The sequence below is a fragment of the Staurois parvus genome, unplaced genomic scaffold (genome assembly GCF_062004578.1).
Source record: "Staurois parvus isolate SC_StPar_1 unplaced genomic scaffold, SC_StPar_1.0 ptg002113l, whole genome shotgun sequence".
NCBI classification, from domain to species: Eukaryota; Metazoa; Chordata; class Amphibia; order Anura; family Ranidae; genus Staurois; species Staurois parvus.
The window spans coordinates 4,271,652-4,285,823 of NW_028319909.1; the positions used below are offsets into that span (position 1 = coordinate 4,271,652).

Here is a 14,172-nt window from a genome sequence, read left to right on the forward strand (position 1 = left end):
CAGATGGCATGGCCCAGGGAGCGGCATTGACTGAGGCTTTTACATGTCCACCTCCATACTAGGATTGGCCGTTCCCATTGGGACTATTCATAGGGGTCCCCTATGACCCCTATGATTAAGCCCCCATGGATGGCACAAAAAATGTCAGATGGCATGGCCCAAGGAGTGGCATTGACTGAGGCTTTTACATGTCCACCTCCATACTAGGATCGGTCATTCCCATTGGGACTATTCATAGGGGTCCCCTATGACCCCTATGATTAAGCCCCCATGGATGGCACAAAAAATGTCAGATGGCATGGCCCAAGGAGTGGCATTGACTGAGGCTTTTACATGTCCACCTCCATACTAGGAACGGCCATCCCATTGGGACTAATCATAGGGGTTCCCTATGACACCTATGATTAAGCCCCCATGGATGGCACAAAAAATGTCAGATGGCATGGCCCAGGGAGAAGCATTGACTGAAGCTTTTACATGTCCACCTCCATACTAGGATCGGCCGTTCCCATTGGGACTATTCATAGGGGCACCTTATGACCCCTATTATTAAGCCCCCATGGATGGCACAAAAAATGTCAGATGGCATGGCCCAAGGAGTGGCATTGACTGAGGCTTTTACATGTCCACCTCCATACTAGGATCGGCCATGCTTATTGTGACTAATCATAGGGGTCCCCTATGACCCCTATGATTAAGCCCCCATGGATGGCACAAAAAATGTCAGATGGCATGGCCCAAGGAGTGGCATTGACTGAGGCTTTTACGTGTCAACCTCCATACTAGGATTGGCCATGCCCATTGACACTAATCATAGGGGTCCCCTATGACCCCTATGATTAGGCCCCCATGGATGGCACAAAAAATGTCAGATGGCATTGCCCAGGGAGTGGCATTGACTGAGGCTTTTACATGTCCACCTCCATACTAGGATCGGCCATGCTTATTGTGACTAATCATAGGGGTCCCCTATGACCCCTATGATTAAGCCCCCATGGATGGCACAAAAAATGTCAGATGGCATGGCCCAAGGAGCGGCATTGACTGAGGCTTTTACATGTCCACCTCCATATTAGGATTGGCTAAGGCAAGTGGCAGGTTTCCAACTAAAATAAAGTAGATCCCTACAATTGCCATGCAAACACAGTACCATAAATCCTAACTGACTTTATTGCACCTTGAATATTCATTTGGATTAAAACTCTGATTAACACCTTAAAAAACAAACTCTGGAATAGGAACCTACAGTAAGTAAATTAATTATCAATATCTTTGGAGACCCTCGTGATCCTTTATTTGTTCCGAATTAAAGTCTACCATATATACAATTGTTACAGTTGAATGTTGTGGCTGACCAGCACAGAATGAGTATCACAAAGAAGATTCTACTCCTTACCATTTTTGAAGGTAAACTAGATTCGTATTTTTAGAAAACTTGATAAATATAAACTACAAAAAATTAACATGTATTTTCATGTCGGCCAGGACTTGTGTGTCAGAGGTGGGAGTTCCCTTCCGAAATTGTTGGTAGGGTTGGATCCTGTGTGGAGATTCCCTGTATGTTCTACCCGAGTGGGAATTCTGCGACATCCGGTACTGTCTGGTTTTTATATATTGGGAATTCTAGGAAACCCAGTGACTTTTATCATTTTTATAATCTAAAAAGACATTCTCAGATTTTTAACAGTCAAAGAAGTTCTTCAGCATTAATGGATTACAAAGGCAGAACCTCACTTGTACCTGGGAGGAAAAACTGTTCATTGAAGATAGATCCTGTGAGAAGAGAGGATGGTGGGAAATTCTATTTCCCAGGAATAGCAGAAGATCTGGAGACAAATGCCTTGGCAAAAGGTGGGAGGATTCTATGGCTTCATGTCACAGGTAAAAACTTCTTTATGGTGGTAGTGGGCAGGCTTGGGTTTATGGAAAGGCCAAACAAACCATTGTCTATGGACCCACTTTGCTACAATGTGACATAGTGAGTGTGCAGCTTGTATAACATGTAAATTTGCTGTCCCCTCAAAATAACTCAACACACCGCCATTAATGTCTAAACCGCTGGCAACAAAAGAGAGTCCACCCCTAAGTTACAAGGTCCAAATTGGGCCCAAAGTGTCAATATTTTGTGTGGCCACCATTGTTTTCCAGCTCTGCCTTAATCCTCTTGGGTATGGAGCAGGGGCGGACTGACAACTCATGGGGTCCCTGGGCAATAGGGGATCATGGGGCCCCTGTGTCCTTGCCCAAACTCAAAAAAGCCTATGAAAAAGGTACCAGGGGCATCTCATTGGGCCCCCTACTGACCCCAGGCCCTCGGGCAGTGCTCGAGTTTCCAAATGGTCAGTCCGCCCCTGGTATGGAGTTCACCAGAGCTTCACAGGTTGCCAGTGGAGTCCTCTTCCACTCCTCCATGATGACATCATGGAGCTGATGGAGCATTTACCTGAATGAAATCGATTCATTCAGGGTTTTTTTTTTTGTGATTAGCTGTGATTATTATTATTATTATTATACAGTATTTATATAGCACCAACAGTTCACTCAGTGCTGTACATTGCAATGGAAGACAATACATGAGACAGTACAATACAGTGCGATACACGAGGGGTTAGAGGGCCCTGCTCCTTGGAGCTTACAATCTAGGAGGGAGGGGATAGTGGTACAGGAGGAAAAGCTGTGGGAGATGCAGTGGTAGGAAGAGTGGAGGAGATCGGCAATTAGCAGAGGGCGGGGCGGGGTGGGGATTTGGCCACGGCTAATCACATGACACAGCTTGTGCATGTGATCGCTGTGACCATTCACAGCTAGACACACTTGTATACAATGGATGGCATGAAAGGAAGCCATCCATTGTATACAACTGTCATGTGACCTGTTGTGATTGGTCACAGCAGGTCACCTGGTACTGGCAACGGGGCTGGTACACAGATCTGTCATCGTCCATGTCCGAGGTACACGGCCGGTGACAGATCGCGCCACTGCGCAATGCACGCTCCGGAAAGGACTCCATATGGCGTCCACCCGGAGGGACTTGTTAATAACAAACAAGTCTATACTTACCTGCTGTTTGCGGTGATTGTGCACAGAGCAGCCCATATGGGGATACTCATCTGAACCCCCCAGACCAGGGGTGGACTGACCATTTATTTATTATTTATTTATTTATTTATCGAGTTTATATAGCGCCAAAGGGTTTGCTCAGCGCTGTACAATAGGGGGGGACAATACATGAAACAGAACAGTAACATCAAACAGCACACGGGGGGTTAGAGGGCCCTACTCTTTCGAGCTTACAATCTAGGAGGGGGGGGGTAGAGGCACAGGAGGAAACGGCTGTGGGGGATGGAGTGGTAGGAGGAGGGAAGGGCAGCGGCTGTTAGGTGAGGGTGGGGTAGGCTTCCCTGAAGAGGTGGGTTTTCAGGGAGCGCCTGAAGGTGAGGAGGGACGGTGACAGTCTGATGGATTGGGGTAGTGAGTTCCAGAGGATGGGGGAGGACCTGGAGAAGTCTTGCAGTCGTGCGTGGGAGGAGGAGACCAGGGAGCAAGATAGAAGAAGGTCCTGTGAAGAGCGAAGGGTACGGGTAGGGTGGTACCTGGGGATCAGATCGGTGAGGTAGTTAGGGGCAGTGCTGTGAATGGCCTTATAGGTCAGGGTGAGCAATTTGAATTTAATGCGTTGGGCAATGGGGAGCCAGTGGAGGGAGAGGCAGAGGGGGGTGGCAGAGGTGGAGCGGCTGGTGAGGTGGATGAGTCTGGCCGCTGAGTTCAGGATGGTCTGAAGCGGGGAGAGCCTGCACTGGGGTAGGCCGGTGAGGAGGGAGTTGCAGTAGTCCAGGCGTGAGATAATCAGGGAGTGTACTAGTAGTTTAGTGGTGTCTGGGGTAAGGAAGGAACGTATCCTGGCGATGTTCCGGAGGTGGAGCCTGCATATGTTTGTGAGACTTTGGAAACTAAGGCACTCCCCGAGGGCCCGGGGTCAGTAGGGGGCCCCATGAGATGCCCCTGGTACCTTTTTCATAGGCTTTTTTGAGTTTGGGCAAGGACACAGGGGCCCCATGATCCCCTATTGCCCGGGGGCCCCATGAGTTGTCACTCCACCCCTGGTGTATGCACAGCCCGACTCTCGTTCCCGGGGAGCTGTGAAGGTGAGTGTCTTCCTCTCTCTCGTGGGCGATGGGGGCTGGTGTGGGGGGGGGGGGTCAGTGGTAGTGGAAGGCCCTCTCAAGTGGGGGGTAGGGGTGTTATTGGCAGGGGCGAACTGACCATTTGGAAACTCAGGCACTGCCCGAGGGCCCGGGGTCAGTAGGGGGCCCCATGAGATGCCCCTGGTACCTTTTTTGAGTTTGGGCAAGGACACAGGGGCCCCATGATCCCCTATTGCCCGGGGGGCCCCATGAGTTGTCAGTCCGACCCTGCCCCAGACTATCCTGCCAGGAAGCTGTCATTGCAGACCACCAATCTATGCGGCCAAGGCATTCCCCGCAATGCCCCCCGTGCATATACATGCCCCTTGTATACGTGTGGCTGTGGGGCAGGGAATGCCTCGGCCGCTTGTGCCTGGTGGTTACATTGTTGGCAGGTTACCTCCTTATACTTTGGAGAATTTGAGCTGAAAGTGAAATTGTAATACCCGTCAGCAATCACACCACTTAAGGAATTGAACCATAACATTTTTCAGATGCTCCAAGCACACTGGAACTTACTGGAAGTGCAGAGGTGGTGGAAGGACATCCGAAAATGTTTGCATGCTCTGTGGTGCACACATGTGGCTCCGATCTGCCTTCCCTGAAGTGGAACAAACCTGGCCAAACCATGAGACAATCTGAAGATCTGTCTGGAGGAAAATGGAGAGAAGTATTTTTGATCAGATTCATTCCTTCCCACGAGGATGACAAAACAGAGATTCAGTGCACAGCAACCTATCATAACGGGATAACATCCTACAATGCAACAACCCTGAACATCAGATGTATGTATTGCAGTCAATTCAAATTTAACTGTAAAGCTATTCTAAAAGATCATTTTTATTTTGGAAAATAACAAACATGTCTATGTCTATACTTACCTGCTGCCCCACATGGAAGAAAAATATATTTTAAAAATATTCTTCCCAAATATATTGTTAATATATATACATATAAATGCTACAATTTTGGCCATATTCAATATATTTCAATATATATATATATATATATATATATATATATATATATATATTGCATGTTGAAATGCGTTTTTATTAAAGAATATATGATAAAAGTACTTTATTTACAAAGGATACAGTGTGCAACCCATATGGAAGAAAAATATGTTTAATATATTTTAAAAAATATTCTTCCCAAATATATTGACATATATTTGAAATATTACAATTTTGGCCATATTCAATATCTTTCAAAATATCTTAAAAAAAAAAAAATTATATATATATATATATATATATACCCACACATATATATATATATATATATATATATATATACACACACACACACACACACACACACACACACACACATATATATATATACTGTATGTTGAAATGCGTTTTTATTACAAACTACATTTTCAAATGATTGTCTTTAAAAATACATTTATTCTACATTTTTGGAATGCATTTACAAGTATATGTTAAAATTACTATTACACCAATCGCTGTACGGGACCTCTGTGTGAGGTCCCAATCATGTGATCACTGATTGGCCAATCAGTGATCACATGAATAGTAGTAAGCAAGATGTCACTTGCTGACATCATTGCTTACCACGTGTGAAATCTGTGAATGATCACAGAGATCACATGGTACAGGGCTATTAACAACACACCACAGCTTTGTACCAGGTAACAAGCTGCGACCAATACAGCTCGCACAGTATTTCTCAATGGCTGCTGGAATGCAGCCAGAGACAAGGAGAAATGAAAAAAATAAAAAAATAATGAGGTGTGACATTTTTTTCTGAAACGTATTTAAACCATGCTTGTTCTGGGTCTATGGTTCAAATGTACTTAACTGGGACACAGCCAGCCTCATGAGGAGACCAGCAATGGTTACCTTCATACTTCCCTCATGACAGAGTCACTTTAGGGTCCTAAAAGATATAGGAAGTCAACATCTCATGCAACCAGCGGTGTATTTAGGTTTCGTGCTGCCCTAGGCAACACAAAAATTGCCCCTTCCCCCCACGGAGAGACCCCGACACTGACAAACACCACCCTCCCCCATGATAAGAGCCTGATGTTGACCAACAGCACCCCCCCCACACACACCCGAGAGAGCCTTCCACTACCACAACCCCATGTACACTGGCAACCCCCCCCCCCCACCCTGGTGAGAGAGGACACTCACCTTCACAGCTCCGGACATCCCTGGGAACAAGAGTCCGGCTCTGCATACACCATCAAGCAGCCCACAGCCTCTCTCAGATCCCACCTGGTCCCCATGCTGCGTGTGTCCTTTCTGCTATCTCTTCTTTCGGGGAACAGCCCTGAAAAATTCCACTGCCCCCCTGAAAAATGCTGCTGCCCCCCTGGAAAAATGGCGCCCTAGGCAAATGCCTTGTGGTAAATACGCCCATGCATGCAACTCGTCAACAAGGAAGAAAACAGAATCATCAGGTTCAAGTGGAACTACTTTTTAAGTAAAACATTTTCTCTTCTTGACCAGATCCCCCCAAAGCCGTGACGGTCAACTTCCCCAAAAACAAGGAGTTTTTAGAGGGTACTGATGTGATTTTAACATGCTCCTGCAGATCTAACCCTCCTCCACAAAGATATGAATGGTACCAAGCGAAGAGCAAAATTAAAATAAGATTTGAAAGTCGGAAACTCATATTAAAGAATGTCAGCAAAGACACGGAACCCTACTCTTGTGCTGCAATAAATACAATTGGGAGAGGAGAATCACCACCAACAGAGATTCCTGTACAATGTATGTATATCATAACCCAGCAGTAATAGAGACAAATCTTTAGTTTGTAATATATTATTTTACAATACATTTTATGTATTTTGTAGATGCTGCTACTGGAGTTCAGGTTATTGTGCTTCATCCAACAGAGGGAGCCACTGAGCTAAAGTGCATTTTTTTGAGCAGTCATCCCAATGTGACCCGTTACACCTGGATCAAGGATGGAGATATCCTATTAAATAAAACCGAACAGATCCTGGTATTAGACAGCGATGAATATAAATCTGGCTCGTACTCCTGCATTGCTCACAACACAGCTGGAAGCTCCACCTCCGCAGAGCTGGATTTTACAGGTCAGGAATAAAATTAATTTTCCTTGTATATACTTCTAAGAAAACTCATTATTTTTTCCAGGAAGATATTTTTGTTCCTACCAGCATGAACAATTTAGGTTTTTCTTAAAGTGTTACTAAACCCCGGACCCTGCATTCACTATATCCACTCTCCCCGGACCCTGCATTCACTATATTCGCTCTCCCCGGACTCTGCATTCACTATATCTGGTCTCCCCGGACCCTGCATTCACTATATCCGGTCTTCCCGGATCCTGCATTCACTATATCTGGTCTCCCCGGACCCTGCATTCACTATATCCACTCTCCCCGGACCCTGCATTCACTATATTCGCTCTCCCCGGACTCTGCATTCACTATATCCGGTCTCCCTGGACCCTGCATTCACTATATCTGGTCTCCCAGGACCCTGCATTCACTATATCCGGTCTCCCCGGACCCTGCATTCACTATATCTGGTTTCCCCGGACCCTGCATTCACTATATCCGGTCTCCCAGGACCCTGCATTCACTATATCCAGTCTCCCCGGACCCTGCATTCGCTATATCCGCTCTCCTCGGACCCCGCATTCACTATATTTGGTTTCCCCGGACCCTGCATTCACTATATCTGGTCTCCCCGGACCCCGCATTCACTATATCTTGTCTCCCCGGACCCTGCATTCACTATATCTGGTCTCCCCGGACCCTGCATTCACTATATTTGGTTTCCCCGGACCCTGCATCCACTATATTAGGTCTACTCGGACCCTGCATTCACTATATCTGGTCTCCCTAGACCCTGCATTCACTATATTAGGTCTCCACGGACCCTGCATTCACTATATCAGGTCTCCCCGGACCCTGCATTCACTATATCAGGTCTCCCCGGACCCTGCATTCACTATATCTGCTCTCCCCGGACCCAGAATTCACTATGTCTTCTCTCCCCGGACCCTGCATTCACTATATCCACTCTCCCAGGACCCTGCATTCACTATATCCGGTCTCCCTGGACCCTGCATTCACTATATCTGCTCTCCCTGGACCCAGCATTCACTATATCCAGTCTCCCCAGACCCTGCATTCACTATATTCGCTCTCCCCGGACCCTGCATTCACTATATCCGGTCTCCCTGGACCCTGCATTCACTATATCCGCTCTCCTCGGACCCTGAATTCACTATATTCGATCTCCCCACATCCTGCATTCACTATATCCGTTCTCCTCGGACCCTGCATTCACTATATTTGGTTTCCCCGGACCCTGCATTCACTATATCTTGTCTCCCCGGACCCTGCATCCACTATATCTTGTCTCCAAGGACCCTGCATTCACTATATTTGGTCTCCCCGGACCCTGCATTCACTATATTCGATCTCCCGGCACCCTGCATTCACTATATCTGGTCTCCCCGGACCCCGCATTCACTATATCAGGTCTCCCCAGACCCTGCATTCACTATATTTGGTTTCCCCGGACCCTGCATTCACTATATTTGGTTTCCCCGGACCCTGCATTCACTATATCTTGTCTCCCCGGACCCTGCATTCACTATAAAGTTGGTCTCTTCAGGGTGAACTCCAAGTCTTTACAAAGGTGTTTGCACCATCTCTACACCTTCTTCAGGTGTTTTATCTTCGAGGTTCCAGGGAGACATCCTGGGCCTGAGGAAATAAACTGGGATCCTCTCACAGCAGATCCTCCAGACTCTACGACCAAGGGCTCAGGGCTCAGGCCCCAGACCTGGACCACTGTCCCAATTTATACTCACAGGTGCAGTGTATCTGCCCACAAGCATTTTTTTGTACCTTGTAAAAGATACTGTACGTTAGAGGTGTTGCCGACTGTCTGTAGATATATCAACTCTTCACTTAATCTAGTCAAGACTACGGCAACTGGTTGACAATCAAAGCCAATTTATGAATAACCCTCCAGATGTCAACTCTTATTCTCGGTCTCCTTGGCTTTGGTTTTCTTTTTTCCGTGTAACATTGCTCAAAATTTGCACAGAATGTATTGTACCTACTAATGTTCTCACAAATACCTTTTATTATAGATAGCAAAGTTAATTTGCTTCTCATTCTGGGGACTTTGGCTGGAGTCATCCTTCTGATTGCGATTGTCTACTTTTTTACAAGGTAAGGCAGTTAAGTCACCCAAGGAAATTACGGCAGATTTTGGTGCATAAGACATAGTCATAAGACACCTTCATGACCAGCGGGGTCAAATATAAAAAGCTCTTCTAGCACAATGGCCTGTGTTGGCCCCTGATGGTCAGTCAAAAGCTTTTCTTATTTTCTCATACTTTCAGGAAATAATAGCAACCAATAGCATTATAACTTCTGACCACAACACTAGTCTGTCACAATCTCCTGCAGCCCATGCTACAACGTTTGTGGTCCGTAGAGTATGAATCAAAAGTTGTCATAGAGGTAAAAAAAAAAACACTTGTAGGAATAAAACACATTAAGGGTTCATGTACACTGCAGCTGATAAACTCACGTATTTTTCAGCAGCCCCCGAACCCACCCTAATGTTCTCCTATGTGTCCATGTACACGTCGTTTACAGGCATTTGAGTTTACAGCCGTTTTTTTGAATGTAGAAAACTTGCGTTCAGCAGTCGATTTTATTGGTGTTTCAAACTCAAAACGCTTGTAAACGCGGCAAATCGTGTTTATAAGCATTTGCGTCTGAAATTTTTTTTAACTATTCCACTTCCCGATGCTGTCCAGAGCCTTTTTTCATCATGAAAAATGCATGCAAAGCGTTTTCAAGGTGCTCAGATGGACAAAACACTGAACACAGGATGTTCCCACCAAGCTTGTTACACATTGTAATGAACAATTCACATCTCAGACCTCTCCTACCCTTGGAAACAAAAGATATGTTAATGACCAATTCACACCTCAGATCTCTCCCACCCTTGGAAACAAAAGATATGTTAATGACCAATTCACACCTCAGACCTCTCCCACCCTTGGAAACAAAAGATATGTTAATGACCAATTCACACCTCAGACCTCTCCCACCTTTGGAAACAAAAGATATGTTAATGACCAATTCACACCTCAGACCTCTCCCACCCTGGGAAACAAAAGATATGTTAATGACCATTCACACCTCAGACCTCTCCCACCCTTGGAAACAAAAGATATGTTAATGACAATTCACACCTCAGACCTCTCCCACCCTTGGAAACAAAAGATATGTTAATGACCATTCACACCTCAGACCTTTCCCACCCTTGGAAACAAAAGTTATGTTAATGGCAATTCACACCTCAGACCTCTCCCACCCTTGGAAACAAAAGATATGTTAATGACAATTCACACCTCAGGCCTCTCCCACCCTTGGAAACAAAAGATACGTTAATGACCATTCACACCTCAGACCTCTCCCACCCTTGGAAACAAAAGATATATTAATGACTATTCACACCTCAGACCTCTCCCATCCTTGGAAATAAAAGATATGTTAATGACCATTCACACCTCAAATTCCTCATGAAGACCCCCTGCCAGGTGGCCTTCATGACTCCCTCCACCAGACACCTTTCCCACCCTTGGAAACAAAAGAAATGTTAATGAGCAACTCACACCTAGCTAATATCAACACATACTGCTGTCTCTGCTTCTACTCTCTGTATTTCTCTGAAACAATCTGAAATAGTTTATAATTTACCACCTTTCAGCGCATTCTGGGCATTTGGGAGGCTCTCCTGTGCTTATCTTTAAAAAACGCAAACGCACATAAACACGTGTAAACGTGTTATGCAAACGCGGATAAACAGACGTTTTTTTTAACCTACGTTTTCCAGCAGTCAGTTTCCATCATTCAGAAGTGTCCCGTGTACATGGGGTCTAATAGAATAACAAAATTCAGTTTACCCAAACCTAAAATACAACCCTAAAATAATATTTTGCCACCCTAGATGGAAAAAGTTCCACTTTCTCCCCCGAAAAGTCCAAAGTCAAGGTAACACTCTATCGGCGTCTGTGATATCCTCAAACCAATGGTTTTCTGATGGGCTCAGTAGAGAGATTACACAGGTGCAGGCAATGCCTAAGGTGATTGGCATCTCCTCCATTCTCTGACTTGCACCGTGTGAAGGGGCTGTTTGAGCCTAACACTCTGCATCTGGATCCAGGAGATGCCAATTGTTCAGGAGATCACCAATTCTCTTAGTTCCTCTCTCTCCAGTCCTCCTTCCTCGGCAGTGCCACTCAGAATGAGAATAAATAAATCTACCAAATTCTTGGCAAAGCACCTCCTTCAAAAGGAAAATTAGAGGAATTGAATTTATTCTCTCTTGAGCAGGGGCGGACTGACAACTCATGGGGTCCCTGGGCAATAGGGGATCATGGGGCCCCTGTGTCCTTGCCCAAACTCAAAAAAGCCTATGAAAAAGGTACCAGGGGCATCTCATGGGGCCCCCTACTGACCCCGGGCCCTCGGGCAGTGCTTGCGTTTCCATATGGTCAGTCCGCCCCTGCTCTTGAGAATAAATGCAGCCAGAGAGAAGGAGAAATGATTGCTTTTACAGCCTTTATGGGTGTAAAAGCAATCAGTGTAAAAAAAAAAAATCTTCATCACCTCCCTCAAGTAGTACAGTGTCACCATGGTGCCACTGTACTGCTAGGGTGACAGTATGCTAAAATAAAAACTAAAACAAAAACAAATAATAAAAAAAAATTCTAAAAATGTAAACAATTTTTTAGAAGAATTATAATTTTTTGTTATAAACTAATTTGGGTTATTTTATTTTTGTTTTACTAAAATTACAGCTGAATACATTTTGGCCAAGATTTATGAAGAAGGATTATTTATTTGCAAAATTTTATAAGAAGAACACTTTTTTTTTCAAAATGTTTGGACTTTTTCATTTATATAGCAAAAAAAAATTAAAATCCCAGCGGTGAATAAATACCACCAAAATAAAGTTTTATCTGTCTCAAAAAAATGCTAAAAAATTCATATGGGTACAGTGTTGCATGACCGCGCAATTGTCATTCAAAGTGTGATAGCGCTGAAAGCTGAAAATTGGCCTGGACAGGAAGGGGGTGAAAGTGTCCGGACTGGAAGGGGGTGAAAGTGTCCGGACTGGAAGGGGGTGAAAGTGTCCGGACTGGAAGGGGGTGAAAGTGTCTGGACTGGAAGGGGGGGAAAGTGTCCGGACAGGAAGGGGGTGAAAGTGTCCTGACTGGAAGGGGGTGAAAGTGTCCGGACTGGAAGGGGGGGAAAGTGTCCGGACTGGAAGGGGGGGAAAGTGTCCGGACTGGAAGGGGGGGGGGGGAAGTGTCCAGGCTGGAAGGGGGGAAAGCGTCCGGACAGGAAGGGGGGGAAAGTGTCCGGACTGGAAGGGGGTGAAAGTGTCCGCACATGAAGTGTTTAAATCTATTGTTTTACCCCCCCCCCCCCCCACACACACACACCTTAGTGTACAAGCAGGGGCGGACTGACAACTCATGGGGCCCCCGGGCAATAGGGGATCATAGGGCCCCTGTGTCCTCGCCCACAATCAAACCACACACAAAAAAGCCTATGAAAGGCACCAGGGGCATCTCATGGGGCCCCCTACTGACCCCGGGCCCTCGTTCCCAAATGGTCAGTCCGCCCCTGTGTTCAAGTAATTAAAAATTCAATGTTATTGCTAAACAATTCCATTATTATTGTATATTTTTTTTTGTAACAGAATGAAAGCACGTCAGACATCATCAAGTCACGAGGTAAGATATTTAAAGAGTTTTTGAATATTATATATTTGTTTTTATTACTATGCTTTGAGCTAAAATGTATTATTTTTTTAAAAAACTGTTTTTTTTATCAGGTAAATATAAAATACCTATGAATATGTTCAGGGGCGGACTGACCATTTGGAAACTCGGGCACTGCCCGTAGGCCAGGAGTCAGTAGGGGGCCCCATGAGATGCCCCTGGTACCTTTTTTCATAGGCTTTTTTGAGTTTGGGCAAGGACAGAGGGGCCCCATGATCCCCTATTGCCCGGGGGCCCCATGAGTTGTCAGTCCTCCCCTGAATATGTTAGACGTACTCAGTTTATTCCCAGGTTTGTATAAGTTGCCCATCGGCTGAATAGGAAGATTTGCAAGCCAATAGATGATCGTCATTCTCCTGCCATACTGATCCTACTCAATATAACTGGATTTTTTTTTTTTTTTGTGAGATACCTCTATTTTTCTTCATTTTGGTTTATGAGACCTAAATCCTAAGGTCATATTTTTTTCTCTCTCCTCTTTTCTGTTCCAGAATTCACAACGGCCAGATGCCACATATACGGATCTTGTGAAAAAAGAGGTTTCAAGTGATTATGATGCTCTAAAGGTAAGGAAATGATCGGTGTATTTTAATTCACAAGAAACATCAAATAATGCGGATCCTACTCTTTTATTTAATGCGGTTAAAATGCTTCAGTTGCCCTTACAAAGAACATTTGGAAAAAAACCCAAGTATTTGAACCCCAAGCTGGTATACAGCTACACATAGAGGAGCAGTTTCCTATTACTCCAATCCTGGTATGGATGCTGATTTAGTTTTTTTTTTGACCAGACAATGTTCTTTTTCTTCCCAGGCCAGCCACAAGAGGATCGCCTGTTGATCTGTTACCAGGGGCGGTGTAAGGGACCGCCCGGCGGTACCACTAGCACTCCACTGAATAGGCGTCCCCAGTGCACGGAATCTAAGTCCCAGAGTGCTTGTTCACCAGGGCCCCTGATGGTGGGGATGGACTTGGAGCACCCCGAGACCAGGTTGTGGCTACTGGGTACGTCCGTCAGTGGTAGTGGTATACGCCGAGGGCTCCCACGGGAAAGAGTCTGATATAAGGAGGTCTGAAGACCCCACTGCGAGGGATGGATGAGCAAGGTCAGACAGGCCGGGTCGGTAACAGAGAGGATGGTACGGTACAAGGC

At 45.5% G+C, this 14,172-nt stretch overlaps 1 protein-coding gene across 1 annotated transcript in view; it reads left to right on the top strand.

The window, feature by feature from the left end:
• LOC149432752 (hemicentin-1-like) overlaps positions 1–14,172 on the top strand; it is a 38,874-nt gene that overhangs the window by 23,768 nt on the left and 934 nt on the right. The window contains exons 11-17 of the mRNA XM_089665038.1: positions 1,486–1,881; positions 4,679–4,969; positions 6,665–6,928; positions 7,015–7,260; positions 9,300–9,381; positions 12,938–12,971; positions 13,511–13,585. Coding sequence (XP_089521164.1) covers positions 1,486–1,881; positions 4,679–4,969; positions 6,665–6,928; positions 7,015–7,260; positions 9,300–9,381; positions 12,938–12,971; positions 13,511–13,585 — 1,388 coding nt within the window. The remainder of the gene's footprint in view (positions 1–1,485; positions 1,882–4,678; positions 4,970–6,664; positions 6,929–7,014; positions 7,261–9,299; positions 9,382–12,937; positions 12,972–13,510; positions 13,586–14,172) is intronic.